The 25,734-nt window shown below is 55.7% G+C and overlaps 2 protein-coding genes across 15 annotated transcripts; one reads left to right on the forward strand and one right to left on the reverse strand.

Annotated features, from left to right (window-relative positions):
- Positions 1–89: 89 nt before the first annotated feature.
- On the reverse strand, positions 90–18,982 carry ZNF503 (zinc finger protein 503). Of its 14 annotated transcripts, XR_005211893.1 has the most exons (10): positions 17,701–17,826; positions 9,275–12,042; positions 7,293–7,732; positions 6,632–6,709; positions 6,348–6,432; positions 3,069–3,290; positions 2,643–2,901; positions 1,401–1,471; positions 1,157–1,316; positions 90–287 (listed from the first exon to the last, which is right to left on the reverse strand). XR_005211893.1 is itself a non-coding variant. In XM_037804636.1 (2 exons), exons 1-2 carry the CDS (start codon positions 18,001–18,003, stop codon positions 15,259–15,261), a joined length of 1,938 nt encoding a protein of 645 aa, XP_037660564.1. In that variant the 5' UTR covers positions 18,004–18,982; the 3' UTR covers positions 15,222–15,258. The 14 variants fall into 14 exon arrangements, 1 of the variants encoding a protein (XP_037660564.1); XR_005211892.1 differs by having other exon boundaries at positions 1,401–2,901; positions 7,293–7,494; XR_005211898.1 differs by lacking the exon at positions 2,643–2,901.
- On the forward strand, positions 18,234–25,152 carry LOC119510358. The gene is made up of 2 exons (XM_037804639.1): positions 18,234–18,921; positions 23,861–25,152. The coding sequence occupies exons 1-2, from the start codon at positions 18,575–18,577 to the stop codon at positions 24,387–24,389; spliced, it is 876 nt and encodes a 291-aa protein (XP_037660567.1). The 5' UTR covers positions 18,234–18,574; the 3' UTR covers positions 24,390–25,152.
- The last annotated feature ends 582 nt before the right edge of the window (positions 25,153–25,734 follow it).

The raw sequence follows: 25,734 nt of genomic DNA on the forward strand, positions 1-25,734 counted from the left end.
CTCTCTCTTCCCCATCCCCCACCCCTCACTGGCTCCACAGGTGAGCACTAGAAGGGTGCCTGGGATAAGGTGGGATGCTACCTGCCTGCATTGAGAAATCCAGCCCTGCCAGGTCCCTGCAAGGCACCTCCTGTCCCAGTGCTGGTCCCCACGGTCTCTGCGCTCCTGGGGGAGGGTGTAGACAATTTGGGCACCCGCTCGCTCGCTTGCTCAGCCCAGGCAGCAGTGCCATCTGCCATGGCAGCCATCCATCCATCCTCGTCAGTCAGGGGCCTCTGAAAGTATGCCTGTCGGTATAATACACGGCCTGTTGAGGGGAAGTGACATTATGAATAGTGGACGCTTTTCCCGGGGCATTCATCCCGGGTCAGCCTCATGATAAATACATGCATGTGGCGTTTGAAGGCAGCAGGCAGGATACAAGTGGCCAAAGCACAGGTGCACGTGCCAGAAGGCTGGGTTGACGGGGTGGAGGGAGGATGTAGGAGAAAGTGGGAGAGGGAAGGCCCCTGGAGCAGGTTTGGGGGAGAATTTATTCCCCTTCCTCCTGGCACCTCCAGGGAAAATAGGAAGCAAAGGACGCTGGAATTTCCCTTTATTCCTGAACCATTTTCTCCTCTTCCTTTCACCCCTTCTGCTCCTCCCTTGTCCCTCTCCTCCTCCCAAATCCCAGTCCCAATCTTAATTACCCCTAACAGTGCCCTAAAAAGAGTATTTATAAGGCTTACTGCGTTTGTCTTCCCATTCCTATTAATAAAATCTGGGAATGTAGGGAAGAAATATGGGTGGATGACAGGGATTTTAATGGTGCCTCACCTTAAATGCATTTTAAAATATGTAAATCAATAAAAAAATTATTTGTAATAGCAGCCTAAGAGTGCTGGTTAGCCTGGTGCAGAGTGAAATGCATGCTACAAGCCCTATTACCATACATCCTGGGAGCTGTAGTTAGGATTAATCTGTCAAAGGGGATGGTTTAGTGTTGATGAATATGACATGTGACCATTAACGATGTTGATTTTATCTCCCGAGATTAGCATGATTTACTTCGGATGGATAATAATGTCATTTGCTTGATGCAGTAGATCTGTTTACGAGCTGATTAAATTGTAAGGCCTTGCCTCATTTCATGCTATTTGGTTTACAGCTTCATTACCACAATCACAAAAGCTGGGGAAATGTCCCACATTCCATGTCACAATAAATCACTGCTTCACGTTGCCGGGATGGATTTTAGCAGTTCTGCCCGGCTCGGACCCTTCTTGGCTCCCCACGAATCTGTGATCCAGAATACATTATAGGGATCCTCAGGAGCCCTGGAATGAGAGGGTGCAGGAATCCTTTTGGATCTTTTAATTGAGATTAAGGAAGTCCTTGAGTAATTAGCTGTAACAAATTACCTGATTATTTAGACAGTGAAGTCCCGTTTTCGTTGCAGGGCTGATCACCATAAATATTCAGAAGAGCGACACTGGAGTAACCAGAAGGGAAACTTGGATGCAAACTCCACTTTTACCCCATTATCTTTTGCTCTAGGAGAGGGGTGATCTGAATGCAAGGTGTGCAGGGGACTTGAGGATGGGGTCCTCCCCACCCCGCCCCCGCCCCATGATTCTTCAAAGTGGAGCAGGAGGGATGCACATCACACACCCCCAGCGCCTCTGGGTGGGGTGTGGCTGGAGCAGAGGCATCAGCGGGGAGCTCCTGGGACCTGGACTGTGAAGAGATGTCTGTGAACCACAGGCCCATCCGCTCCATGCCCACTCGGCATCCAGACCAGCCTGGCTGTGGTGAGCCTCCCTTGCACTCAGTGGGGACAGGGAGGGACCTATGGGTGCTCATGACAGCACAGGCGAGGCACCAGGTCCTGTTCTCCCCACTCACTTGACCCCGTGAGGCTGGTATGTTATCCTCAGCCCCATGTTATAGAGGAGGAAACTGAGGCTCAGGGAGGTTGAAGTATACCCAAGGTCACAGAGCCAGCCAGAGAGCTGGGACTTAAACCCAGGCCTGGGAGCCCTTGCCCTTAAGCAGCTCTGCTTAACTGGGCCTGGTGCCACCACTGCCCACGCAGACCCTGCCGTTTGGCTTCCGGGCGAGGGGTGTTTGCTTCTTACTCTGGAATTCAAGCCTGCAACCCCGAATGGGCCCTGTCTGGAAAGCTGTTAGGATCCTACAGTAATTAGGAGCACTGGGGCCAGGCCTTGAGTGGGAAATTCCTTAAGGTTGTACGTTGAGTGGAATCAAGGAAAGGTAAGATTTTTCTTTGTCAAGGCAGGGCCTTTGGAAATAGAAAGCAATCATTTCAAAGGGCAGAAGTGATTTCTCTCTGCCTCACAGTTCAGCATCTCTCTCTAGGATAGATAAAGGGGAAAAAATGTGGGCTTCAAACAGTTCTGCAGAAGAGGTAATGTCACTGCAAAGCTCTGTGAAGTTCCACCTCTGAACTTGAGACTTGGCTTTCAAATGTTTGCATTCTTAACCAGAACCCATCACTGTCCCCTTATGGCAGAGACCACTAGTGGCCTTCCAATCTCCATTTTCTTATAATAGAACCCTGATTCGTAATTGATTTTAATAAAATAAAGACTACATTTCCCAGACTCTTTTGTAACTATATGGGCCATATGACTAAATCTGACCAGTATGATGTAAGTGGAGGTGTTATGGGCAACTTCTGGGAAATGTCCTTAAAAGGAAGGCATCTGCTTTCTTATCACTTCACTGCTGGCTGGAAATCAGATGTGATAGCCGGCACTCAAACAGCCATCATGGCCCATATAGATATGAGAGTAGAGCAACAAAATAGAAGGAGCCTGGGTCTCTGATGACTTTCTGGATTCACCATGATGGATGGTGGATGCCAGTCCTGGAATGTCTGCCTCCAGACTCCAGTTATTCCTAACAGAGAGAGAGAGAGAGAGAGAGAGTGAATGAGAAAGTCTTTTTAGTTTTCTGTCACTTGCAGCAGAACTTAATCCTAACTGACAAACCCTTAATTCAGCTGTGGGCCAAAATGGTGGCCACTTAAAGTATGAGACAGTCTTGCTACCATCCAGTTTACTTACTCCCCTGACTCTGTGTTCTAGGGTTTCGTGAGGTCTGTCTTTCCAGGCAATCCAGCACTGTCTAACTTCTAATCCTCTTACTGATGTCTGTCTTTCTTCACCTAGGTTCCAACAGACTGCTCTGGATCCTCCAGGTTGGAGGTTCAGCTGTGGCTGCAGCCCTCGACTTGCTCTTGATGTCAGGTACTGGATGGGGAGATCCAGGCACCCACTGTTCTCATCCTGAAACATGGGAGAAAATGGGTTCCCACAGGCAGGTCCCTTGTGATCGTCCTCTAAAAGTTTCCCCTATTCCAGCACATGCCTTGCACTCTCCATGCATTAAGACCTGAGCTCTTTTCTAGAGTTGCTCCTCAGCCCCAACCCTTCCAAGGTGAGCCACAGGCCCCATCCTGCTTCCTCAAGGCCCCAGCTCCTCCTGCCCCAGCTCCATCCACTTCTGCTGTTTCCAGAATCCCCAGGCTCCAGGGTCTCCCAGGGCAGTCAGCCTCCCTGAGCCCTGGACTCTGTTGGCCTCCCAGTCCCGGGCTCACCCAGGCAATCGCTGAGTCACTTTGTAACTCAGTCATTCAGTCTTCGAGTCACTTAGTCACTCGGTCAGCTCCGTGGGCATCCAGTTGGGACCTCGGCCAGGCGCTCAGCCCCTCTACCACTCTGCCATTTTGCCTGCTCACCTGTTCATCCATCAACTATTTGTCAAGCATCTATTCTGAGTCAGTGTTGGTGGGATAAATATACAGAAGGCGCTGACCCTTTCCTCTGCCCGCCGAGCATTGGCCTGGCAATCCCACGGGTGCCTAACTGATCCATCAGCCAGTCAGCTCCGTGGCTCTTTGACCAGCCATCCAGATCCTTGCCCTGGCAAGCACTGGTCTGGGGACTGAACCCTCAGGGTGCTCAGGTGGGGGTTCTCGGGCCACCATCCTGGGACACGAAGGCATAGGGATAAACCCACAGGAAGTCGATGTACTCATCGGCCCGTTCTTCAAAGGGGTAACTCTCCCAGAGGCTTCCAGGAGGAGGTGCTCTTGGGACTGCACTGGTTCCTCTGGGAGCTGGAAAACCTATGGGGCTTTCTCCAAAGAGAGGCCTCGACTCAGGTGCTGGGAAGGGGGGTGGGGGAAGGAGGAAGGAGAATCTGCCCTGGTGTTGCGGGTGCTCCTTTCCAAGAACACACAGGGCCTCGTGTTCCAGCCCCTTTGCTCTCTCCCTTCTGGTGATAGGACAGACAGGAAGATACACACTCACACACATAGTCTCGTGCTCACACACACAGCCTCACACAACACACAGGGTCACACACCCAGACTCACAAGCACATACACAACCGCACATGCACACCACATCATACAGACCTGTCCCCCGTACACAGGGTGTCCCACGGGCTCGTCCAGCATTAGCCATGCACCATCCCACACCTCCAAAGTGCTGCCCGGCTGCTTGGGGGCACACTCAGAGGTTGAGGAACCCCAGGTCCTGGCTCGGGAGCAAGGCCCCACTTGAGCCGATTTCCTCTGAAGGTCTGTGTCCCCCCGGGAGGTAGCGCCTCTTGCCACCTGCCCCCTCTGGCCCCTGGCCTGACTGCCTCGCCCCTGTCCCTCCTCACACAGACACTCTAAGGGGAGACAAGGGTGGTAATGGGAACACAAAGGCCTCTCCGTTCCTGGTTCTGAGACCCCGTGCTCTCCTCCCCGCTCTCGGCCCTCTGGGGACAGAGGGAGACATGGGGGTCGAGCTTGGGCACATCCTTTCGGTAGCACTGGATGGGCCAAGCCAGGGATGGAGCCATCCTGGGCATCCAGAGGGTGATCAGAGCAGAGACCTGGGGGCTGGGGGCACAAAGTGGCAGCCACAACCGGAGGAGGAGGTAGGACAAGCTCAGCCCGGGGTTACCTCTTTCTGTGTGGTTTGGGGCATTCTCCTGGAATGGGAGAAGGTATTGTGGCCTCTATCAGTTATCTATTGCTAAAAAAAAAAAAAAAAAAGACTCTAAAATTCAGTGGCCTAAAACAACACCAATATTTATTTTGCTCATGAGTCTGCAGTTTGGGTGGGGCTTGCTGGGGACAGCGTGTGTCCACTCCACTGGGGATCAGCTGGCAGCTTGAAGGCTGGAGGCTGGGATCCCCTGAAGGCTCGATCACGCACATGGCTGGATGTGGGTGCCAGCTGTTGGCTGGAGCCTTAGCTGGGATGTTGGCCAGAACACATGCTCACTCGTGGCCTTCCCACGTGGCTGCTGGGTTTCCTCGCAGCAGAGGGCCTGGGTTCCCAGGCGAGCCTCCAGGAGTCGTCTGCCTCACCTTTCTTGTCTCAGTCTTGGAAGTCATGTGGCATCACTTCCGCTCTACCCATAGGCTGCCCAGTGCAAGGGGAGGGAACAGAGACGCCACCTGTCTGGGTAGGAGCGTCAATCCCATAGCGTAAGAAAAGTACACCAGATTGGGATATATTGATGCCACCATCTTTGGGAAATCTATTTGACAAAATGGCCATTTCTCACAAGCTGCTCCTCCTTAAGACTTTTAGGATCTGCTCTTAGTCCAATGTTCTATTTTCTCTTCCCAGGTACCTACCACTCACACCGCAGGTTTCAGTTCTCTTTCTTCTCTGCTTAGGACTCACAAAGTGATATCTCCAGCCCTGAACCTTCTGCAGGTGTCACATACAAAAAGCACACTCTGTATCTCCCTACCAAAGCCTGCTCTTGGTACACAGACATGGCAGAGTCCTGGCCAGCACTCTACCCCCAAATCCATGCTCCCCTTCCTCCTTGCACATGGCCACCAGCCAGAAACTGCCTTTCACAGCCCCTCTTGCAGCTGGGTGTGGCCATGTGACTAGGAGCACCTTCTTCTTCATTTGTTTAAAAGGCCATCCATTGCCCTGGCCGTCCTCCTTCTACCCTTCCCAGGGGCTGGAATAGTGCCCAGCCTCGAGCACACATCACCCCAGGGGATGAAGGAGCACCAAGCTGGAAGGAACTTGGGTTCCTGAATGACATCATGGAGCAGAGCAGCCTCTCCAGCATGGACAAAAGAGACCATTATATGAGAGAGAAACTTCTTTCAGATTCAGGATCTTCTATCTGGAGTTCTCTTTGTTGTAGCAGCGTAGCCTAAAACCCTTGGTTAGAAAGTTCCTTCTTCTCCAGCCCATGCCCTTCACCAAGTAGGGTCCATTCTCCCTCCCCACTGCCTCTGGAACTGTCTTTGCTGATTGTCCGGCAGCCCCTCCTCTGTATCCAGCTCTCACCCTCTCCTGCATCAGTCACCTCACCTCCAAACCGGTCCCTTTGCCTCCAGTCTGCCGTTGCCAAATCTCATGTTACTCCTCTGTTAAAGACCTCGGATGGCTCCTGTGGCTGTCAGAGAAGCAGCACCATCTGTTCCAAGCCCACCTTTCCAGCATCATCTCCCATCACACTCCCACCCACTTCCTCTGCTATAGCCACATCCCTGCCAAATGCCCTGGGTGCCCTCCTGCCTCCAGGCCCTGAGCCTGCAAGCCTGTCCTCCTGGATTCCCTCGCCCCCCATTTCCACCTGTCAGAGGCCTACTCACCAGTTGAAGCCCAGTTCAAGCGCTGCCTCCCAGCAATGAAGATTCCTGCTGCCTCCCATCAGAATTAATCCTGGGCCTCTATTGATGACAGCCCTTATTGCAGCCTGCCTTAAGACAACAGCTGTTTCCATGACCCACTAGACTGCACAGTGAGGTATCTGAGGGCAGAGGCCATATCCTGGTCATCTGCCCACTGCCTCCCTACTTAATACTGTGTATGCAGCAGGTGCTCAGTACATGCTCATCAGTGACTACTCGCTTTCCACAGCTGGAGGCTCTCACCCTGACTGGGCACTGATCTCACCACAGGTGATGGAATTTGCCTTCCCTCCCACCTTGGAGGCTTCCCTGGAGATCGTCAAGAGAGGTGAGAGGGGCTGCCCTTCGCCCGCGTCCCTGGGGGATGGAGAAGGAACAGCCATGGACATTCTGCCATCTCTGAGCATAGAACCCATGAGTGAAAGTCCACAGGTTTACAGACATGGGCTTTGGAGTGACACAGACCTGGCTTTGAATTTCAGCTCCATCACTTGCTGGCTGTGTGACTTTGGGCATATCACTCAACCTCTCTGAGCCCCGGTTTTCTCTTTTATAATATGAGGATAATATAGTACTTATCTCCTAAAGGTCCTGTGGGGATTAGGAAAGATAATATACTTACTAAACAGTAGTAGTAATAATCTAATTTCTTTCCTGCGGCATGAGAGCTCTGCGTGGTGAGAGGTGTCAGGGCAGGTCCACTCTCCAGGCCTGACCCACTGGAATGCTTGCTGTTGGATGGTGGTTTCCCAATGGACAAAGGTCAGAGAATGTGCATGTCACAACTGCCTTGGCTCCCGCTGGGAAGAAGTTTGCTGGGCACTCTGGAAGGTGGGGGAGAGGGAACAGGGCAGCGTCAAATAGCCAAGGGTCTGATGAGAGGGAGGCAGATCTGGGCAGGCTGCAGGAGCTTCCAGGCAGCCAAGGGCTCCCCACATCAGGTGGGCTGTCAGAATCGTCCCTCGGTGGTCAGTCTGCTCGACTTGAAGAATCTGGACCCAGGTGGGAAAGAGGTCCAAGCCTCCAGGTGACTTAGGTTTGGGATCCAGGAGACGGACAGCGCTGAGGGTAGTTGGAAGATGGCCCACATACAGTGGGGTCAGAGAGGGGGGCTACACTCTCCCCAAATACCACTCCCACCAAACCCCACTGGTAGAGAGGAAGCTCCCTGCTTCTCACTGGCTCAGGGCATGGGGGGTTGGATAGGCAGGTTGCAGCTGTTTGGGTGGGATGGAAAAAGTAGGTCCAGTGGTGTGCTGGTGTTTAACAAACAGCTCTCTGAGGGGAAAAAAAGCCCTGATTTGGACTATTTGCCAGCAGCTGTAGTGTAAATACTCCCACCGTGGCTGATTTCAAGGCACTGACACGAAGCCGCTGAAAGAGGAATTGGGAAGAGATGGGCCCCCAGTTGGCCTTTGCAAGTCTGTACAAATGGCTCCAGCACACCCATGTTCCAGGAGACAGGAGGGTGTGTGTGGCTTCAGTGTACAGAGAGGTAATGGCCAGCAGGCACAGAAATCATGCCACTTCTTGGCTATGTGACCTTGGGCAAGTCACCTCACCTCTCTGTGCCTCAAGAATCCTCATATATAAAGAGGAGCCAGTGATAATACCCGCCTCACAGAGTTCTTCTGAGGATTGCACAAGTTAAGACTGGTCCATGGTGGTAGGTTGTCATGAAGGTTACTTATTATCTTAATCCCATTGGAATGTCTTTTTTCTTGATCAGGATAATTTCAAAGGAAAACCCAAAGTCCCTTGGGGCAATTCCCCAAAGGCATGCTGCTTTTATAAAAAATCTTGGATCTCTTTTAAGATCAAGAATTTTAAATCTGCAAGTCCATGAACACCCTGAACTTATTTTTCCTTATTGCGAAGGGAGAGGGTCCATAGCTTTTATCAGATTTTCAAAAAAAAAAGAGGCTGTGGTTTCTGAATCCTTCCCTTCACCCACAAAGGGGTTAAGGATTATCAGTGTGGGTGGTGGGGAATCCCCACACCCCAGGAACAGCCCCTGAAGGATTCTGGGGCAAGGAGATGTTTGTAAAGCTGAAATGGCTGAGACACAGACAGTGCAGAGCTCAGCAAGAACTCTGAAATGGCTCTCCCTTGTTGAGATGAAAGACTCAAAGAGGCTTTCAGGAACAGGGGATCCCACAAAGCTCACATTCACGGTCAGTCCCCCTCTCAGCGCTCTCCTCCTGCCCCGTTCCTGTCTTCCCTTACCCCCTCCAGGTCCCTGTTCCTTTCTCCAAGTCTCGCCCCTCCCCCTCCCCCTCCCCGCACCCCACCCCAGACCCACCACGAATGTCCCTGTGGCTCACGGGTGTGCAGGGCTATGATTGCACAATTACAATTTGCTCACGCATTACTATGATTCAACAATACTGTTAGTGGGTTTTTTTTGTGTGTGTGTGCTTTGTTTCTTTTAGTTTCCTATAGCTATACTATAATTATTTAGGGCAGCGTTAGCTCAAAGTTGATTTAGCAGAGATCAGCCTTTGTTTTCAGTTGGAGGCTATATCCAGGTGTGAATTAATACATGGAAGGGGGAATTGTATGGGAGTTCCAGGAAGACCTATTAAGCGGAGAAGACCCCTTTACCTCTTTTTCCCTCCTCCTTCCTGTTGTTTGTAATGAGGTGATGGTAGCTGAACTCAGTCAGCTTAGACTCAGAGATGACTTGAGAGTGAAGACTTCCTGGTTGGGATGGCAGAGTAGAAGATAGAAGAACCCCAGGTCCCTGATGACCAAGGGCCATTCTCAACCTGGACTGCCCTGCCCACCTCCAGACTGAGAGAAAGAACCTCTATTTTTTTTAAGTCTTTATACCTCCACCCTCTGCCTTAGCATTAAGTGCTGGGGGAATGCAAGTGCAGGAAAGATCAGTGTATGGCAGGGAGAAATCTGGAAGGCTTCCTGGAAGAAGAAGGTCTTGAGAGAATTTTCAAGGATGGGGAGGGAGGAAGGCATTCTAGGGAAGGGGTATATGAGAGGCACAACTGAGGAGGGTGTTGGGGAATGGGGAGGGCAGCTTACTAGCTGGAAGAGGGTCTGAACTTTGAGGATTGGTGAGATGCAAGGTAGGAAAGTCAAAGAGGGGCCAGAACAAAAGATGAGTGATAATTATGGGCACCCTGATGGCCAAATGCTGGAGTGAGGATTTGAGCCAGTGGGCCACAGGGAACCACAGGAAATTCTTGAGCAAGAGGGTTGGTCATGATGAAATGAGACTTTGGGGAGAAAAGAAGTTAAGAAACCTGTCATTAGTAAGAGCCAGTATGGACCAGCCGGTGTGTTGGGATTTTCACATTCATTATTTCATATGAGCCTCACAACAACCACATTAGATGGGTAACAATATCCCCATTTTACAGATGATGAAACTGAAGTCTGGAGAGCAGGTGTGACTTGTCCTGAGTCATAGAGTTGGGCCAGAGATAGAACCAAAAGTTCAACTAAGGTCAGTCTAATCCCAAACCTGTGCTCTTTCCTCTGCCCCATGTGGCTTTAAGCTCTTCAGAATTCCCCCTGTGCTGTGTCCCCACCAGGCACTGCTGCTGAGCCAGGGGCTCAGGAGCCTTTTCAGAGCCCATATATCCCCAGTGGTATCCCTGGGACTTTTAGGGACACCCCAGAACAAGGTAGGGTTAAGATCTGAAAGAAACAGGTTCAAATCCTAGCTGTACCATGCACTAACTGGAGAACTTGAGCAATATCCTTAACGTCATCATGTCTCAACTGAGGTGGGCAGAGGGAAAAATCCTGGATCAGGAGCCAGGCAGGCGGAGGAGCTTTAAACCCCCAGCACAGTGGGTTTCCACCCTGACTGAAAGTGACAAACACCTGAGGAGATGGACTAAGACGTCTGCATCTGCATTCATTTCACAATTATGGCAGGGTGGGGTAAATGAGAGGGGGTACAGAGGAAAGAACACTGGCCATGAGTAGGTGATTGCTGAGGCTGGTGATAGGTTTGGGGTGGGGAGCTATTGCACTAATCTCTCTACCTCTGCATGTTTGAAAATCTCCATTATAATTTAAAAAATCACTGGGGACCTAATGAAAAAAAACAAAACCTATATCCATCCCCTTCCACCCTAGCTGAATCAGAATATCTGGTTCCTATGTAACACTATGCTTTAAAATCTCCTCACATAATATCAGCCAAAGTGAGAACCCTGCCAATACTCCATCACTTGCTAGTGACATGAGCTCACTGAACCTCAGTTTCTCACCTGTAAAATGGAAGTATTGAATGAACTTGTGGAATTGTTGGGATGTTTAACTGGGATGATATAGGATAATATAGACTTGACTCAGTCCATGACAGATGTGAGCAGGTTGGTTTGGGCTTTGCAGCCACACTGAGCATGGCCAGGCCTCTAGCTGGGGTGGGAAAGGAGCCCTGAGCCAGTGTGTGCAGCAAAGCCTGGGGAGACAGTCCTGCAGGGACAGGCTGCACCGTCTTGGCAACTTTCACACGTTGCATCAACTAGAGGGGCTTTCTTGTCTGCCTTTCCTCACTACCTAAAGATCCTGCTCATCACCTTTCCTTCTTTGACCTGTGTGTGAGTGCAAGTGTGTGCCTGATCTGAGCAGATGGACTATTCCTGTGAAAGTGAGGGTGAATGTGTGTGAGCACGCATGCTGTGATTCAGTATGTGCTGTTGACAGGCACCTGTATTTGGGTTGAGTATGCACACCTGGGGGTAGGCAGGTCTGACAGATTTGGGCAGCTGATCCCTCTTTCTGGGGCAGTCACCCAGCACAAGGATGCTAAGGTCACTTAGGGTCACCACCAAAGGGACAGGTTGGGGGGGGTGGGGAGGGTGGGAGGAAAGGCTGGACTTTCTCTGTGGGCCTTGCCACTGGCTGCCAGAACTGAGCCTCAGTTCCTCCGTCTGTGTAAGTAAAGGGATGGCCAACCCTTGGCAAGCGGTAGGCGCTGGGAAATAATCAGTGAATGAGGGAGTGAAGGAATGTCTGGGATGTATGGTGACCTGTCAGAGACTCAGGTTGGGGAGGGGTCTGAGACGTTAGCCCGACCCCTCTGGGGCACAGAAAGGGAGCGAAGGGAGAAGAACCGCAGAAGCTGGAGAGGGTAGAGAAGAGCAGGGGAGACGGTTGACAGCAGGAGAGAAGAAGAGAGGAGCGACAGAGAGGGGACTCCGGGACACCGCCCCCGAAAGGCGTGGGAAGGTAGAGGCGAGGGGTCTCTGAATGACAACTCAGCCCTATGGCCCGCGCGCTGGCGGGGCTTCCGGGTCTCCTTCCCGCGCCGCCGGGTTCCGCATCGCCGCCTAGCGGACACGCCGCGCTCCGCCCAGGCTCTGGTGGCTGTCGGCTGGCGCACCAGGGATCCCGCCGCTCTGGAGGAGAAAGCGGGAGAGATCCGAGGGGTGCGCCGCAGGGAGAGGTGTTTGCCCCAGCGGGAGGCTCGCACCTCGGCTGGACCCGTCGTAACACACTTTGGCACCCTCCCTTACTAACCCTGCGTCCGGGGTGACTCGTTCCGTCCAACACGTCGGGGAGCCCCTCCCCCCCCAGCTCTGGCCCCTCAGCTGCGGATATTTGCTGCCTCTGCGCAGCTCCTCCTAGAAGAGAGTTACATTAAAATTTTAAGGCTATTTGGTTTTGATTTTTGTGAAAAAAAAAAAATTTCGAAATTGGGAGGGGGTCAAAGGCACAGACGCCCGAGATCATCTCCCTGCCGGTCCCAGGCCTGAATCCCATTGTAGGGGGATTTCTGGATCCCTCCCCGCCCTGGCAGGGTGCGGTGAGCCAGGCGTGGCGGCCCAGGGACCCCTGTCTAAAGACGTGAGGCAAAGGAGGGCGAACCCTGTGGGTCGGAGTGGCCAGGGGCGTGTGACTTGGTGCTCCTAGAGGGAGAGCTGGGCCCTTTGCGAAACATCTCCGTCTCCTACTTGGGAGGTCTGTCCGAGAGCCTGGGGGCGACAAGCCGCCCCGTCGGCCGGGACTCTCAAGGAGCCAGGCCCAGCCAGGCTCTGCGCAGCCTCTCTTCGCCAGAGTGGGAGCCCGGCCGCCGCGTCCCCGGACACCTCGAGAGCCAACCCCGTTCCTGGGGTCTCAGGACGTCCGGGCGTGAAGATCAGAGGCCATGGAGGCTGACCCCTCGGGGAAGACGTCCGCGGAGCCTCAGTCTCCTCCAAGTCCCCTTTGGGCGGCGGTCTGGGAGCTCCCTGCGGCGGTCAAGGGGTTGCCGGGGCTACTTTGCGTCTAACCCGGGAAAAGGCCCTGCAGCCCTGGGGCTGGCGCTGGGAGTAGGGTGGAAAATCTTAAAGGACGCACAGTTGCCGGACCCAGGCCTGAAGCCGAGTGGAGACTCTGAGAGGCGGCGAACCCCGCATGGCAGCAGACGGAGCTGGGCACGGAAGGAGGCCGGTGGCTCGGAGAACCCAGCCCGACCTGACCTTAGGGATCGAGGAGTTCGGGGTGCGGGCATCCCACCAAAGGAGCGCTGTGGGCCGAGAGCTGCCGCGAACACGGGACTGCGAACGCCCAGACGCGCCCGGGCCTAGAGTGTGAGTGTGTATGTTGCAGAGGGGAGGGGGTTATGGACCTCGCCTCCCCCCCTCTCCCCCAGCAAATAAAAGATTAAGGCTTTTCTCTGCGTTCTTGAATGTACTCCAGACTGCTCAGTCCCGCCGCTGTTGGGGAAAAGGGAGTAGCGATCACCGCAGGGTCCGCGGCTGGACCCAAGATCCCGCAGCGCCTTCGCAGATCGGAGCTCGCGATCCAGAGCCGCACTCGGCGCCCAGCTGGTCGCCCCAGCAGGGCTGAGAATGGGCCCCAGGGTCCTCGCTGGAGCCGAATTTGGAGGGGTTTCCAGGTCTCACGCTCCGGCGTGCTCTCCCGCGCGGCCGACAGGAACAGAGCGCCGGCCGCAGAGAAATCGGGACGGGGAAAACCAGCCTCGGCGCCGGCCCTCCGCGGATGCGGACTCCGGAGGAGGAAGGATGAAGCCGGGACCCAGGAGCCCTGAGGGGGTGGGGTGGGGGAGACCGGCTGACGGCCACCTCCGGCCCTCTGCTGCTAGAAGAAAATGAGAGCGAACTCACTTTCCTCCAAAAGAATGAGAAGTTCCGCGCGCAGTCCCCAGGCCGGGAGAAACAGGTTCCCCAAGCTCCCATCCGCCGCCCAATGTCTCCGGCCTGCCCGCCCCGGACAGGGGATGCTTCGGAAGCGAAAAGGGGAAGCCGACAGCAGCGCATCCCGGGGGTTGAGTCCCGACCGGCGAGTCCCGGCCTGTGTCTCTCTCCGCAGAAAACGAAACCCAAAAGCCCCAAAATGTCAAGGGGAAATTATTAAAAAAAAAAAAAAAAAAAAAAAAAAGAATTTTTTTTTTCCTTTCACTTTTAACAAACCGGCTGCTGGGAGAGAAAAGTTAAATAAAAACGAAATGAACGCTAGCGAAGGGCAGTATCTTTCCGAAATGTGCAATACCCTCTTTAAAAATATTCTTCCCAAGGCCGACCCCGCGGCTGGTCGGCCCTCCAAAACCTTAGCCTCTTCCTGAAAATCCCAAGAAAACAATTGGAAACGCGGCCACGGTCTTGGGAAGAAGGCGTAGTTGGGAGGCTCCGGGGAACCCACTGTGGCCAGAACTGTCATGCTCTTTTCTCTCTCGAATCAAAAAATAAAAAAAAATAAGAAGTAAAACCTTTTAATACATCAAATATACGGAATTTTAATCTTTAAAGCGATACATTGTCTATTATTTTAGTACATGACGTAAACCTTACTTGTCCCCTTCTCAGCGGGTGGACTTAAAAATTAAAAATAGTTACGTGTTCCTTTTAAAGAACAAAATAAGGCAAATGAGGTTTTGGAATAGAATTGTTTTTCCTTTTTTTTCTTGTTTTCTTCCAGAATACATACAAAAAAATACCCATTCTCTTTCGATGGTATACACCTTAAAAATAATTGCAATCTGAAATCAGAACTGACAAATTGTGACTTGTTTTGTTTTTTTCATTTTTTTGTAACAAACATGCATGTAAATTTGTTTCAATCGGACATTAAATAAGAACGTACAATACAATCATAGCAATTTTAAAGTAACATTAAAGAGAAGACCTCTAGTTCTGTGGTGGTTTTGTTTTTATTTATAATCTACAAGGGGCGGGAGGGTTTGTATTCCACATTTTACCCTCAAGGTTTGATTTTTTTTCCTCCTCCTTTTTACCTACGGAGCTCAAACTAAATAATGCACTTTTGAACCACGGGTCCGCTTGGAGCTAACATAAATAAATACCAGTGTCCACCGATGCAGTCCTCAGATGAACACTTTCTCAATTATTTTTTTTCCTTTTTTCTATAAAAAGTCAAATGATTTTTTTTCAACTTTTATAAAGTTTGGGTGGGGAGGTGAGAGGTGGGGGAAAGGCGAGTTTCCCACCGGGCCTCGGTCGCTGTTTTGTCTGCTGGATAGATACGGTATATATTTTTTCTCTTTCCTGGCCCGGGTCTTCCCCACGCGCCCCTCCACAGAATTTCCCCCCCTCCCTCGACTCCACCCCTCCCCCACGCTCCTTCCTCTTCCTCGCCAGCTCTCCCCGCCGCCCTCACTGATACCCCAGAGCTGAGGCCGTGGTCAGTCTCTGTCCGTAAAGGGCGTAGGGGGAGTAGTAGGGTCCGGTGGCGGCGGGCACCGGCACGGGGGCGCCCGGCGTGGGGAGCGGGCTCTTGGAGTAGGGGTGGTAGCGGCTGCTGAGTCCCAGCGCGTGGTGGGGGCTGCGCAGCGCTAGCGTCCCGGGGCTGCCCGGCGCTCCCGAAGTGGGGATGTGCATGTGGCAAGCCATGGCGGCCGCAGCGGCGCTGGCCAGAGACGATGAGCTGGGATAGCCCGATAGCAGTTTGTCCGTCCCGGGGAAGGCCGTATGCGTCCGCAAATGGCTCAGCAGCTCTTCGGACGTGGCGAAGCGCTTGTCGCACGGCCCGTTGGCCGACACCCAGTTGCAGATGTGGGGTAGAGGGTCATTAGGGAGCATGAAGCCGTAGGGGTAGAGGGGGTGGCCGGCCAGGGAGGGCGGTGTGGCGCCCGCAGCAGCGGCGGCCGTTAGCGATGAGTGCACGCCGTGCAGCGGGTGTGTAGGGTACACCAGCGGGTATCCGGACTTGAGCGCCGCGGCCGCAGCGGCCGGATCGTGGGCGCACGATGCGCTGGCGGCCGCCGCCCCTGCTAGGTGGCTGGCGCAGTGGTAGCTGAGGCAGTACGGGTCCCGACACAGACTGGCTGTCATCACCGACGGCGGCGACGCCCCGGCCAAGGGGCTGGAACCTGCTGGTTTACTGCAGCCCAGAGAGCCGGCCGCGGCCGCTGCCAGCTGCGCCCCCACCAGGCTGCCCGGCTTGGTGGGGTCGAGCGCCACCCCGTGCGGCAGGAACTGGGGCGGGTAGCCGGCGTAGGCCCCGGCCAGACTGCCCGGGTAGGTCATGCCCGCGGGAGGCAGAGGGAACACTGTCTGGCCTGGCTTGTAGGGCGACACGGGAGCCACCAACCCCGAGCCCAGCACCGAGGAGGAGGTGGGCGCGCTGGGGCCCGAGCCGGAGCTGGAGCCCGACGAGCCGCCGCAGTCCGAGCCTAGAGCCTTGCCCCCCGGGCCCCCGTCCGGGTGCTGGTTCACGTCCACATTAATACCGCCGCCACAGCTAATCCGGCCGTGCGCTAGCCCCGTGGGGCCCCCTTCTGCCGTGGCGCCCCCGGCGCCCTTGCTGCCGCCGCCGCCGCCCGCGTCGGAGTCCTTCTTGTCGTCCTTGCCCTCCGGGCCGCCCCCGGCCGAGGGCAGCATGCCTCCCGGAGAGCAAGCCGAGGCGCTGGAGCTCGGGCTGCCTGTCCTGGGAGTGAATGGCTGGCAGGTGGCGCTCGGTACCCGGAATCCCGACTTCTCCGCCGAAACCCCCCCGCCGCCGCCCCCGCCACCACCGCCTCCGCCACTGCCGCCGCCTCCCGGCTCCTTCTTATCCGAGCCGGGTTTGGAGTACGGCTTGAAACTCGACTTGTCCTCCACGCCGATGTCGCTAAGCTTCAGGGGGCCCGACTTGGCGTCCTTGTCGACCCCAGCGCCGCTGCCGGCACCGCCCGTGCCGCCCCCATTCGAGGCGACAGAGGAGAGTTTGGAGGAAGGCGAGGGGTCGGGCTTCCCGATCTGCGAGCATGTTTGAGCCAGCAGCGCCAGCGGGCTCTTCTTGGCATCGAGCTGTGGGGTTAGACGAGTGGGGGCACACAGAAAAAGAAGGGGAAACCCTTTAGAATCCTGACTTCTAGGATTCAAAAGCTCGCCCGTAACAGCCCGCGAAGATCCTCCCAGCCCGGAGGCGCAATTCGAGGCGGCACCTCCCACCCCTAACAAACATTCTCGCCCTTTGGAAAGCAGCAGATTCACCCCCACCCCCGCCCCCACCACCCAACACACACACACACACACACACACACACACACACCCCATCCAGGTTCTTTCGCAGCTCTCTCCGGGTGCTAATTGGATTTGCAAAAAAACCACACTAAAAACAAAAAACAACCCCCCCCCCCCAAAAAAAACAAAAAAACCTCTCCAAATGTTTTGGGTTTAGTCTCCCAGACCCAGAACTGTAATATTCACCCCCACTCCTACCCCCGCACACTCCCCTTAATTCTTCAGAATAAGGCCTTGGACTGTTGGCGCCTCATAGGCGCTTGGGGGAAGGGGGGGAGGGACCGCGACTTTGCCATCGTAATCTCGGACCTGTTTCGGAGCGGAGAGTGAGGGGATCTGTGCCAGGGTTGCGACTTTAATACCAGAGGGGAAACAAGTTTTGGCCACCTTGCCCCCTAGCATGCACACCCCATTTTTCATCCCCTCCCTTTCCGCCCTAGTTTTGAGGTGCGGAAGCACTGCCCCTCCTCCCCACCCCACCCCCGAAGCTGAATCACTCCGTCACCCCCTCCCCAGTTCCCCACAGAAAGAAACCCGTATGGCAGCAGCCAGGGTGGTGGTCCCAGCGCGATCCGCCGAAAGGGTCCTTACCTCGATGGGGCTGACGGGCGTGGAAGGCAGGGGCTGCAGGTACTCGGGGTGCAAAATGTGGCCAGTCCGTGCCGTCAGCATCTTCAGCACCTTGATGGGCAGGCGGTTGGCCTGGCGCAGTGGGTCAGAGGGGGGCACGGCGTGCACAAAAGGTTTGGTGCTGCCGGCCGGGGACGAGCCTGGGCCGGGGCCGGAGCTATTTCCAGAAAGCGCGCTGGTCCAGGCAGGGTCCGCACTGCCGCCACCGCCGCCGCCGGTGTGCTTACTGCTTCTTAGGGCAGAAAGCGAGGGCGCTGTGCTCATGACCCACCCGCGCGCATGGGAGCAGCGGGGGGAGGGCTCCCGGAGGCGCGGGGCGGACTCGGGGCTGCGCGCTTGCCCGGGGAGCAGAAGCAGCAGCCGGAGGAGGAGGAGATGGCGCGGCGGCCACCGGCGCCCAGCGCGCCTTCTCGGCGCCTGGAGCCAGAAGCGAATAATCCTGGGTGGCCCGCGGCGGAGCAGTGACCGGGAGGGAGAAGCCGGCTGGACTGCGGGAGTGAGGAGCGGCTCGCCGTGTCAGCCGCGGGCTGCGCCCTTGCGTTGCGCTCTCGCGGCCCCGCGCCGGCGCTGCGCTCTGCGATGTGAGCCGCTGCCTGTCCAGCCGGGGCTCTGGCGAAGAAACTCACTTCAAAAGCAGCTGCACGGAGGGGGAGATTAAAGCCTTTGCCGCCTTCCAATCAAATGGGAGCCCGAGGTGATTGGAGGGTCAAGGGGATGTGACGCGCCCCGCGCTGCCGCCGCCGCCGCCAGGACTCTCAGCGCCGGTTTTAATGGGCACCTCTCTCCTCACCGCCCCCCTGAGTGTCCCCTCCCTCGATTTCGCTCCGAGGACGAGATGGACGTTTATTCTACGTTTGCCATCCGCCGCCTTCCTGTTTTTTCCTCCTCGTCTTCCTCTTTTACCCAGCTCGAAAATAAACTGAAACCTTTTGGAAGGGGGGCGGGTAAGTGTGAGGAACAGACTGCGGAGGTGTCCAGAAGGAGCGCCGGCGAGACTCTGGACCCCAACCGGACTGTCAACCCCGGGGGCGGGCAGGGGCCAGCACACCAGCTCTCCTCAGTAATTGAGATCCCGCGCAGCGCAGCCGCCAGGGTAAGGAAAGGTGGAGATCCGGTGCCGGAAGAAGTTCGCCCGCCCGCTTTGATTTCCAGAGGCCCGGCAGCGGAGAAACCAGAAGCTAGGTGGGCAGCGACCTCACTGGCGGCTCTTCTGGGGGACGCGCGGCCTGCTCCCCGCCCTTCCTGGCCACGTGACGCCCGGGAAAGCACCGATTGGGGCAGGCGCTGGGGTCACATGTTTCCTCTGTTTCGCACTCATCCACACCCCCACCCCCATTCTGACTCTCCCCTGCCACCCTCTCTTCTTTTTCCCCCCACCCCTCGTTCTTTGGGCATCTCCACCCCTCCATCAATTGTCAGTGTTCCTCGACCGCAATCAATCAGTTATTTGTCAGCTCTTGTCAATCCGCCCGTGATTTATGTCAGCTTTTGTTGCTGATTACAAGGCGGGCGCGACTTGAAGGGAAAAAGAGAGAGGGAGAGAGAGACGAAGAGGAAGGAAGAGACCGAGGGGGAACCGGAGGAGGGGGAAAGAGGAGCAGCCGCCTGGGATGGGAGTGGGGAAACGCTGAGAAAAAGAATGAAAGAGGAGAAAGAGGCGCTCAGTGGCAGGAAAATGAATCGCGAGAGTAAAATGCGCAGGTGCGCCCCGGGTGCGGAGAGGAGCGCGCAGGCTTGGGGTCCCCGCCTAGCCCCTCTCCGTATCGGAGAGGGAGGCACTTTTGCATCTCTGGGAGCTTCTGGCCTTTGGGGCTGCGGAATTCGGGGTCTCGGGGTACCAGAAAAGGGCGATGGCGACGTCTAATACGGGAGATTTTTCCTCGGGGGATAATCCCCCGGGAGCGCGTAGCTTACGGGTGTCAGGCTGCCACCCTGCCGCGGGCGCCATCCTCCTTAGTGCCTCGACCCTAAACTCGGAGACTTCTTTCCAAAAGCCCCACCACCGACTTAACCTTGAGTCCTGGAGGTCAATGGTGGAGTAAATCCCCCGGCTCTAATTCTTTGACCCCCTTGGACCGTTGTCTAGGGCTGAGAGGCCCCGAAGGAGAAGAGACCTGACCGTGGGGTGTATAGAGGAGATACTTCTCAGACTCACTCAGGCCCTCTTCCCAACCCTCCCACGCCGCGCGTCCGGCGCTGTTCCCGCAGGCTTGGGAGCCGGGGTTAAGCGGGGCTGCTGGTTCATATTTATCGGAACGGGGAGCCGGGACTAACCTGCGCAGGGACAGCGGGAGAGGGAGGGGGCGACTGACTGTGGGAACCCGGGCTCTTCCAGGGAAGCGGAGCGGGACTGCCGCGTTCCCCTCGATTTGCACCGTCACTCGGGCTGTTTGGAAAGAAGAAGGGAGGCGCTGTGAGTGCCGCCGTGTACCTGGATCTGGGTGCACAAGTGTGTACATATGTCTTGAGCCGCTGTGTGAGTTCTCAGGGCTATGGTAGCGGCCGGAGCGAGCGGGAGGTCACCTCCAGAAACTCGCAGAAACTGGAAGGCGGCGAGGTCCCCCCCCCCCACCCTTTGGAGAAGGACTTGGAAGACTTTGAATCTCCCCTCCCCCACTTTTCGCCCTGGTTCTTTTGTTGTCAAGTCCTTTTGATAAATGGTGGGGCTGGAAGCGCTGAGGCCGGGAGCCAGTGTGTGCCCGCGCGGGGGGTGGGAGCCGGGCATGGAGACCGGGTTTCGACCGGCGCGTGCACTGCGCTGGGGGCAGGGTACGCACCGGGACTTAGCCTAGGACCTGCCCTCGGCGTGCTCGCCCTCTCTTCTCTCACCCCACCCCCTCCCTATCTGTCTCTGACTCCCATTCCGCACAGGTATTGAGAACTTTCTTAGGTGAGCTTCAGAATTTTCTCTCAGGCATTCTTTTAATGCGTTTTACTCTTATCCCTAAATTCTCTAGGTTGGTAAACTTTATAAGATGGCAACTTGACTAAAGATAATTCGGAGAGGAGAGATGAGGAAAGAGATCCGGTGTGTTTTGGACCAGTGTTTGTCAATGTGTGTGTAACTGTAAGACCATCCGAGCGTATAAGGGGGTTTGTGCGACAGCCGAGGAGGTGTGAATCGATGAGACGGTGGCGAGGCCACACGGGAGGTTGTGAATGGGTGTCTGAATTATCTTCGGGGAGCGAGTCCCAGGTGCCGGTTTCTGAGGGCAGGGCAGTCCTCAAGCTGTCTGCCGGGCAGCGGGTCTGGGAGGTCGCTTGTATCCTGCCGGTGTATCAGTGTCTGCTTGTGTTGTTGGGTGTGCGGCTGTCAAAGTTCCGGCCCAAATCAGCTGCATAGCTCCAGCGCCGCGAGCTCAGCCTTGGATCGCTTGTCGCTGTGGCCTTCTCGCGAGGTCTGAGCACTGAAGCCAGAGCTTGGGGTGGCCGCAGGCAGGGGGGCGTCCCTCTCCTATCCCCATCCTCCCACAGAGCCAGTCTCCAGACTCAGCTTGAGACTTTTTCCCTCCAGTAGCTTTCATATGCCCCGGAGGCTCCGAAGCGATAACCCCAGCACCCTAAGCCTCGGGGAGCAGGTTTATGGACTCTGCGTCCCCCGGCATGGGTTGTCGTGCGGTGCTGTGTGCGCTCCGGCGGTGGTCCGCGAGCGTTTGCTCTCAGAAAAACCCAACTCCGAAGGTCTGAGCGCATGGGGGCGCCTGGGGACCTTTGCGCCCCGGAGGCTCCAAACGTCCGAGCCTGCGCACCTGGCCCTGGAGGCCAAACTCCCCAAGGCCGAGCGGGCCGTGGGGGTGGGGGGATTATTAATTACCCCGCGCTAGGCCTAAAGCCTCCGAACCCCTAGCTGCGGTTGGCAGGGATGTCCTGCGGATTTTATTTGCACACAATGGAAATGATTTGTTTTCTATAAAAAAGGAGAGGGCTGGCAGATATTTGAGGAGGGGTTGGGAGGAGGAGAAGGAAGGGGAGAGAGCTGAGGAAAAAAGTTTGAAAATGCCTTGAACTATTCACTGTCGAGATGGCTAATCAGTATTGAGGCCGGAGGGCAGGCGAGCCGCCTTTCACCGCCGCTTCCCTTTCATCTCGGGCTCGGTGGAGGCGCTCAATTAAAAGCCTATCAGTTTGTAAGTAAATCAACGCCTATCAGAGTTGTCACATCAAACAAAACGATTATTATTGCAGCCCGCCTCCCCTATTAATCTCCCTCGAAGATAATCCGCCTGACAGGTCAGGCCCGGCGAGCTGGAAAGTCTGGCCCAGAGCGCCCAAACAGTCCCGGACTGGCGCGCGCCCCCAGGGGCCTCCTCACCCTCGCCTCGCCCCGCCTTGCGGTCCCCCGGGAGCGGAGAGAGAAACAGCGAGTAGAGGTCGCTGGACCCAGGCCGGCAGCTCCCGACTGAGAACGGAGCCCAGATTCGCGGGGCTCGTGGCGGACGGTCTCGCGCGACCCTGGCCACCCCTCCCGCTGGGGAGGCACCGGCGTGCTGGAGCGGCGGCCTGGCCTGGTTCCGGGGCCTCGCCACCGCTGTGCCCTTCTAGGCTCTCCTCTCCTACTATCCCGCCCCCCCCCCACACACACCCCTTTTTGTTTCCTCTCCGGATTCTTTCTTGTCTGCTTAACCTTTTTCTTCTTTCTTTCCTCTTCCTTTCACCTTTTCCTACGTGCCAGGGAATATTTCCTAGTCAATCACTCTCCGTCCTCTCCGTATACCGTATATACTGCTTCGTGCACACACTCTCTGGAGCAAGTATTCTCAGGTCCGGGTTATTTCTCTCGTGGCAGGGCTGCTTCAGGAGGGCGTGCAGTGCCTAGGAACTCATGACAAAGTCTTCCCTAATTTTTTCCCAAGCAGGGGCTCTCAGAAGCTCTGCCCTGTGTAAAATGGGTGTGCATCTGGAGCCTTGAGGAGAAAAGAGAGAGACCAAGGCAGAGAGATGGCTGGACGGTTGCAAGCGCCCTATTATAGAATTAGTATTTGGTCCTGAAATATTCACAGCTGCTATGTCGCTGACCTTGCTGACAGCTTTGCCTGGACTTTGCAAATATGCGCAGGAGGCCCAACAGGAATCGGCGCTTCAGCACTGAATATGTGAGGCGGCGCCGAATATTTCATGAGTAAATACACCTAGGTAACTGCTTCCACGGCCTCAAACTGGCGCCGCGCTGGAGTGCTGGGGGCCTGGCTTCGGGATTAGCGCAAAATCGTGGATTCCTTCTCTGTGGCCTCCGGTTTGGCTCTTGGAACTAAGCAACCGCTCTTTTCCTTTTGCACTCTTGCTCCAAATCGATAGGCCCCATCGGGCCCTGCACCCCCCCGGTGGAGCCAGTATTGAGGGTTAGTTGGGGATGTCTGAGGGAGAAGAGCTGCCCGCGGGACCCCAGGCCCTGCTCCCTAACTGCCGAATTCAGCGCCCTGCCGAGGCGCCTTCTCTGCACCTGCATCTGGGAGAACTCCCCACGCGCGGCGGTACTGGACATCCCCGCCGAGCCTCTCCCAGCACCTAAGTCCTAGACCGCGGATTCTGCGTATCGAATAGAGCTGATCTCAGTGTGCTCTGCACTGGGGGCGGTGAGACCCATGATGCCCACCCTGGGTTCCCCAAAGCCCCCATATTTGTGGCTCTCTCCTCAGCCAACCTGGTAGGAATTTTTATTTCTGTACCGAGAAATATTATGTCTATGCAGTGGCTCGCTTGTCTACGTACCTGGTTTTCTTAAATGCGTTTATTTCACCTCTGCCAAGTTGCGGATAAAGGGCTGCAGATACTGCACCCCTCAACGATGCGGGATCCACTCTGACTCTAGGAAATATTCACTAGGTGATTATTTGGACATAAGTACTTTCTCGAGCCCAGATTACACTCAAGCAGGGTCTGTAAAAAGACACTTGCTCTAGATTTTTTCCAACCTAAATATATGTGCACACACCGAGAGTTTAAGAATATTTTATATTCCTTTATAGATCTAAACATTCAGAAACGTTATGTTATATGCCCTTAAAGCCGGAAGCGGCCTATAGTGTTCAAACTTGACATTAGGCTATTTGTATAAATTTTCACCTCTCTGCACTTTTATGCAGGAATCTCGATCTAATAAATTCAACCTTGTCATTTTTAGAATCGACAGGATTTCTCTGACTGCCGTTTGCGCCGCATTTATCCGAATAAATCCAGCTTGCAGGCATCTAGCAGGAACAGCTACTGGCTCGCATGTATGCGGACGCCTGGGCCCTGAGCGGGACGCGAGGTGGCTCCTCTTGCCCGGGCGGCGGCGGGTCGGGCCTCCGGTGAAGGCTGGACGAGTGGCGCCCGCAGGCGGAGCAGCCCCTCGCAGCCGGGCGTGGGAGCCCCCACCTCTGCTGGTGCCAAGTTCGCCCGCGTGGAAAACTGAAAGCAAATTCCGATGCAGAGGTAGCCCGAACTTTTCTCGACGCAAGTCTGTAGCCGAGCTTCGGGAAGCGGCTTTGGGAGAACAGCGCGCTAGAGTGTGCGCGCAGCCGGGTGGAGCCGGGGGCGAAGAGGGCGCCGGGCAGCTGAACCTGCCTGGGGGCGAAGAGCTAGGAAAGGCGCCTTCCCTTTCTCATTTCGCATCAACTCCTCGGCCTCTGTCCGTAAAAAATAGTTTCCAAGCTGCTGCGGTCTCCTAGGATGTGTTTGTGGGGGTCGCATGGAGGAGAGGGCTTTGCAAAAGTTGCAGAAAGAGCTTTGCTCAGAAGCGTCTGCCAGCAGGGCTAAGAAAGTTTGGGACTCGCACGCCTTCCCAGGGGAAGAATGGCCAGGAATAGGCGCCTAGGAGAACCCTTCCCCCCCCTTGCCGGTCCTCTCCCCATACCTCGAGCCCACGCGGAAAGAACCTCCTGCTTCCTGCCTTGCAAACTTCCCTGCGCGGCGCCGCGTTCAGCGGGTGAGGCCCGGCCGCAGCCCTGTGAAAGGCTCGCACGGAGGTGGTGGCGGTGGTGGGAGTGTGGCCCCCGTTTTCCGCTTGGACGCCCAGATCCTCGTCGCCGATCTCCCAAGTCCCCGGAGCTGGCACTTCCCCCTGGGAGCGGCGGTCTTAGGGGGCCCGCTAGGGCGCAAAGTGCGCGCGTGGGCCCGCCCGCCTGTCTCTCCGCGGGACCTGTCGCCGGGCCAGCCGTGGCGGGTGAGTGATGAGGGCAGAGAAGGGCGCCCATAAATCGCGGGTGTCAGGGCGAAAAACTCTCTTTATTGTCTGCGTGATGGATGGGCCCGGGGACGAGACACCAAATACTTCGTATCGCCTTTAAATGGGAACACATTTTCCGCGGCCATAATTCATGTTTTTTAAATAGAAAGTTTGAAATGTTGCCTATATTTCACCGGCCCTGACATATTTATGAATCACTCCCTGCATGCAAATATCATTATTTAAAACGCCAGGGCGAGCGCTGGGGGAGGGGAGGAGGTGCAGTCCCCAGGGGATGGGGGTGGTGAACAAGGGAAATGCGGACGGAGGGGGCCATCTTCCTAAAGTGTGGACAATGAGGCGCGGGGGAAAGTCGTATCCGGGAGCCGAATGCGCCCGGGGCTCCCCTCCCGCCGCCCGACTCCGCACGGCAGCCTCTGGAAGTTTGCGCGGCGTGGGGCAGAGGACAGACCCCGCCCCCTGTAAGGAAACTAGGGGTCATTTTGAACTCCTTTCCGAGGCCTGGATCCGAACCGAAGCCATCTTTTCCAAGAAGGAAGAAAAATAGAATAGTAATAAAAAGAATTTAACAAACGCAAATAACAACAACCCAACGTGTTTCTCGTTCTTTGCCATTACGTCGATTTTATTGATTTTCATTCTGCAAACCTGGGTTGAGCGCACCCGGGCGGGGCGGCTGTCAGACTCCAGTCGCTGCGGGGAGGGGGCGGGGGACAACTCCCGGGTGCCGCGACCCGGTCCCGCCTCCACCCAACCAGCTCACTAACTCCCGGGCGCAGCGGAGCCTGCGCACGACGCGGGGACACAAATAACCCGGCAAGCTGACT

Source organism: Choloepus didactylus, chromosome 15 (genome assembly GCF_015220235.1).
Source record: "Choloepus didactylus isolate mChoDid1 chromosome 15, mChoDid1.pri, whole genome shotgun sequence".
In the NCBI taxonomy this organism is placed as follows: Eukaryota; Metazoa; Chordata; class Mammalia; order Pilosa; family Megalonychidae; genus Choloepus; species Choloepus didactylus.

What these genes read in the sequence shown, in the direction of transcription:
- ZNF503 (XM_037804636.1), bottom strand. Translation starts at nt 18,003, where the DNA reads ATGAGCACAGCGCCCTCGCTTTCTGCCCTAAGAAGCAGTAAGCACACC. An exon ending in CGCCCGTCAGCCCCATCGAG is followed by an intron (nt 16,894 to 17,700) that starts GTAAGGACCCTT and finishes CTAACCCCACAG; the next exon opens with CTCGATGCCAAGAAGAGCCC.
- LOC119510358 (XM_037804639.1), top strand. Translation starts at nt 18,575, where the DNA reads ATGGACGTTTATTCTACGTTTGCCATCCGCCGCCTTCCTGTTTTTTCC. An exon ending in GCGGAGAAACCAGAAGCTAG is followed by an intron (nt 18,922 to 23,860) that starts GTGGGCAGCGAC and finishes TGTCATTTTTAG; the next exon opens with AATCGACAGGATTTCTCTGA.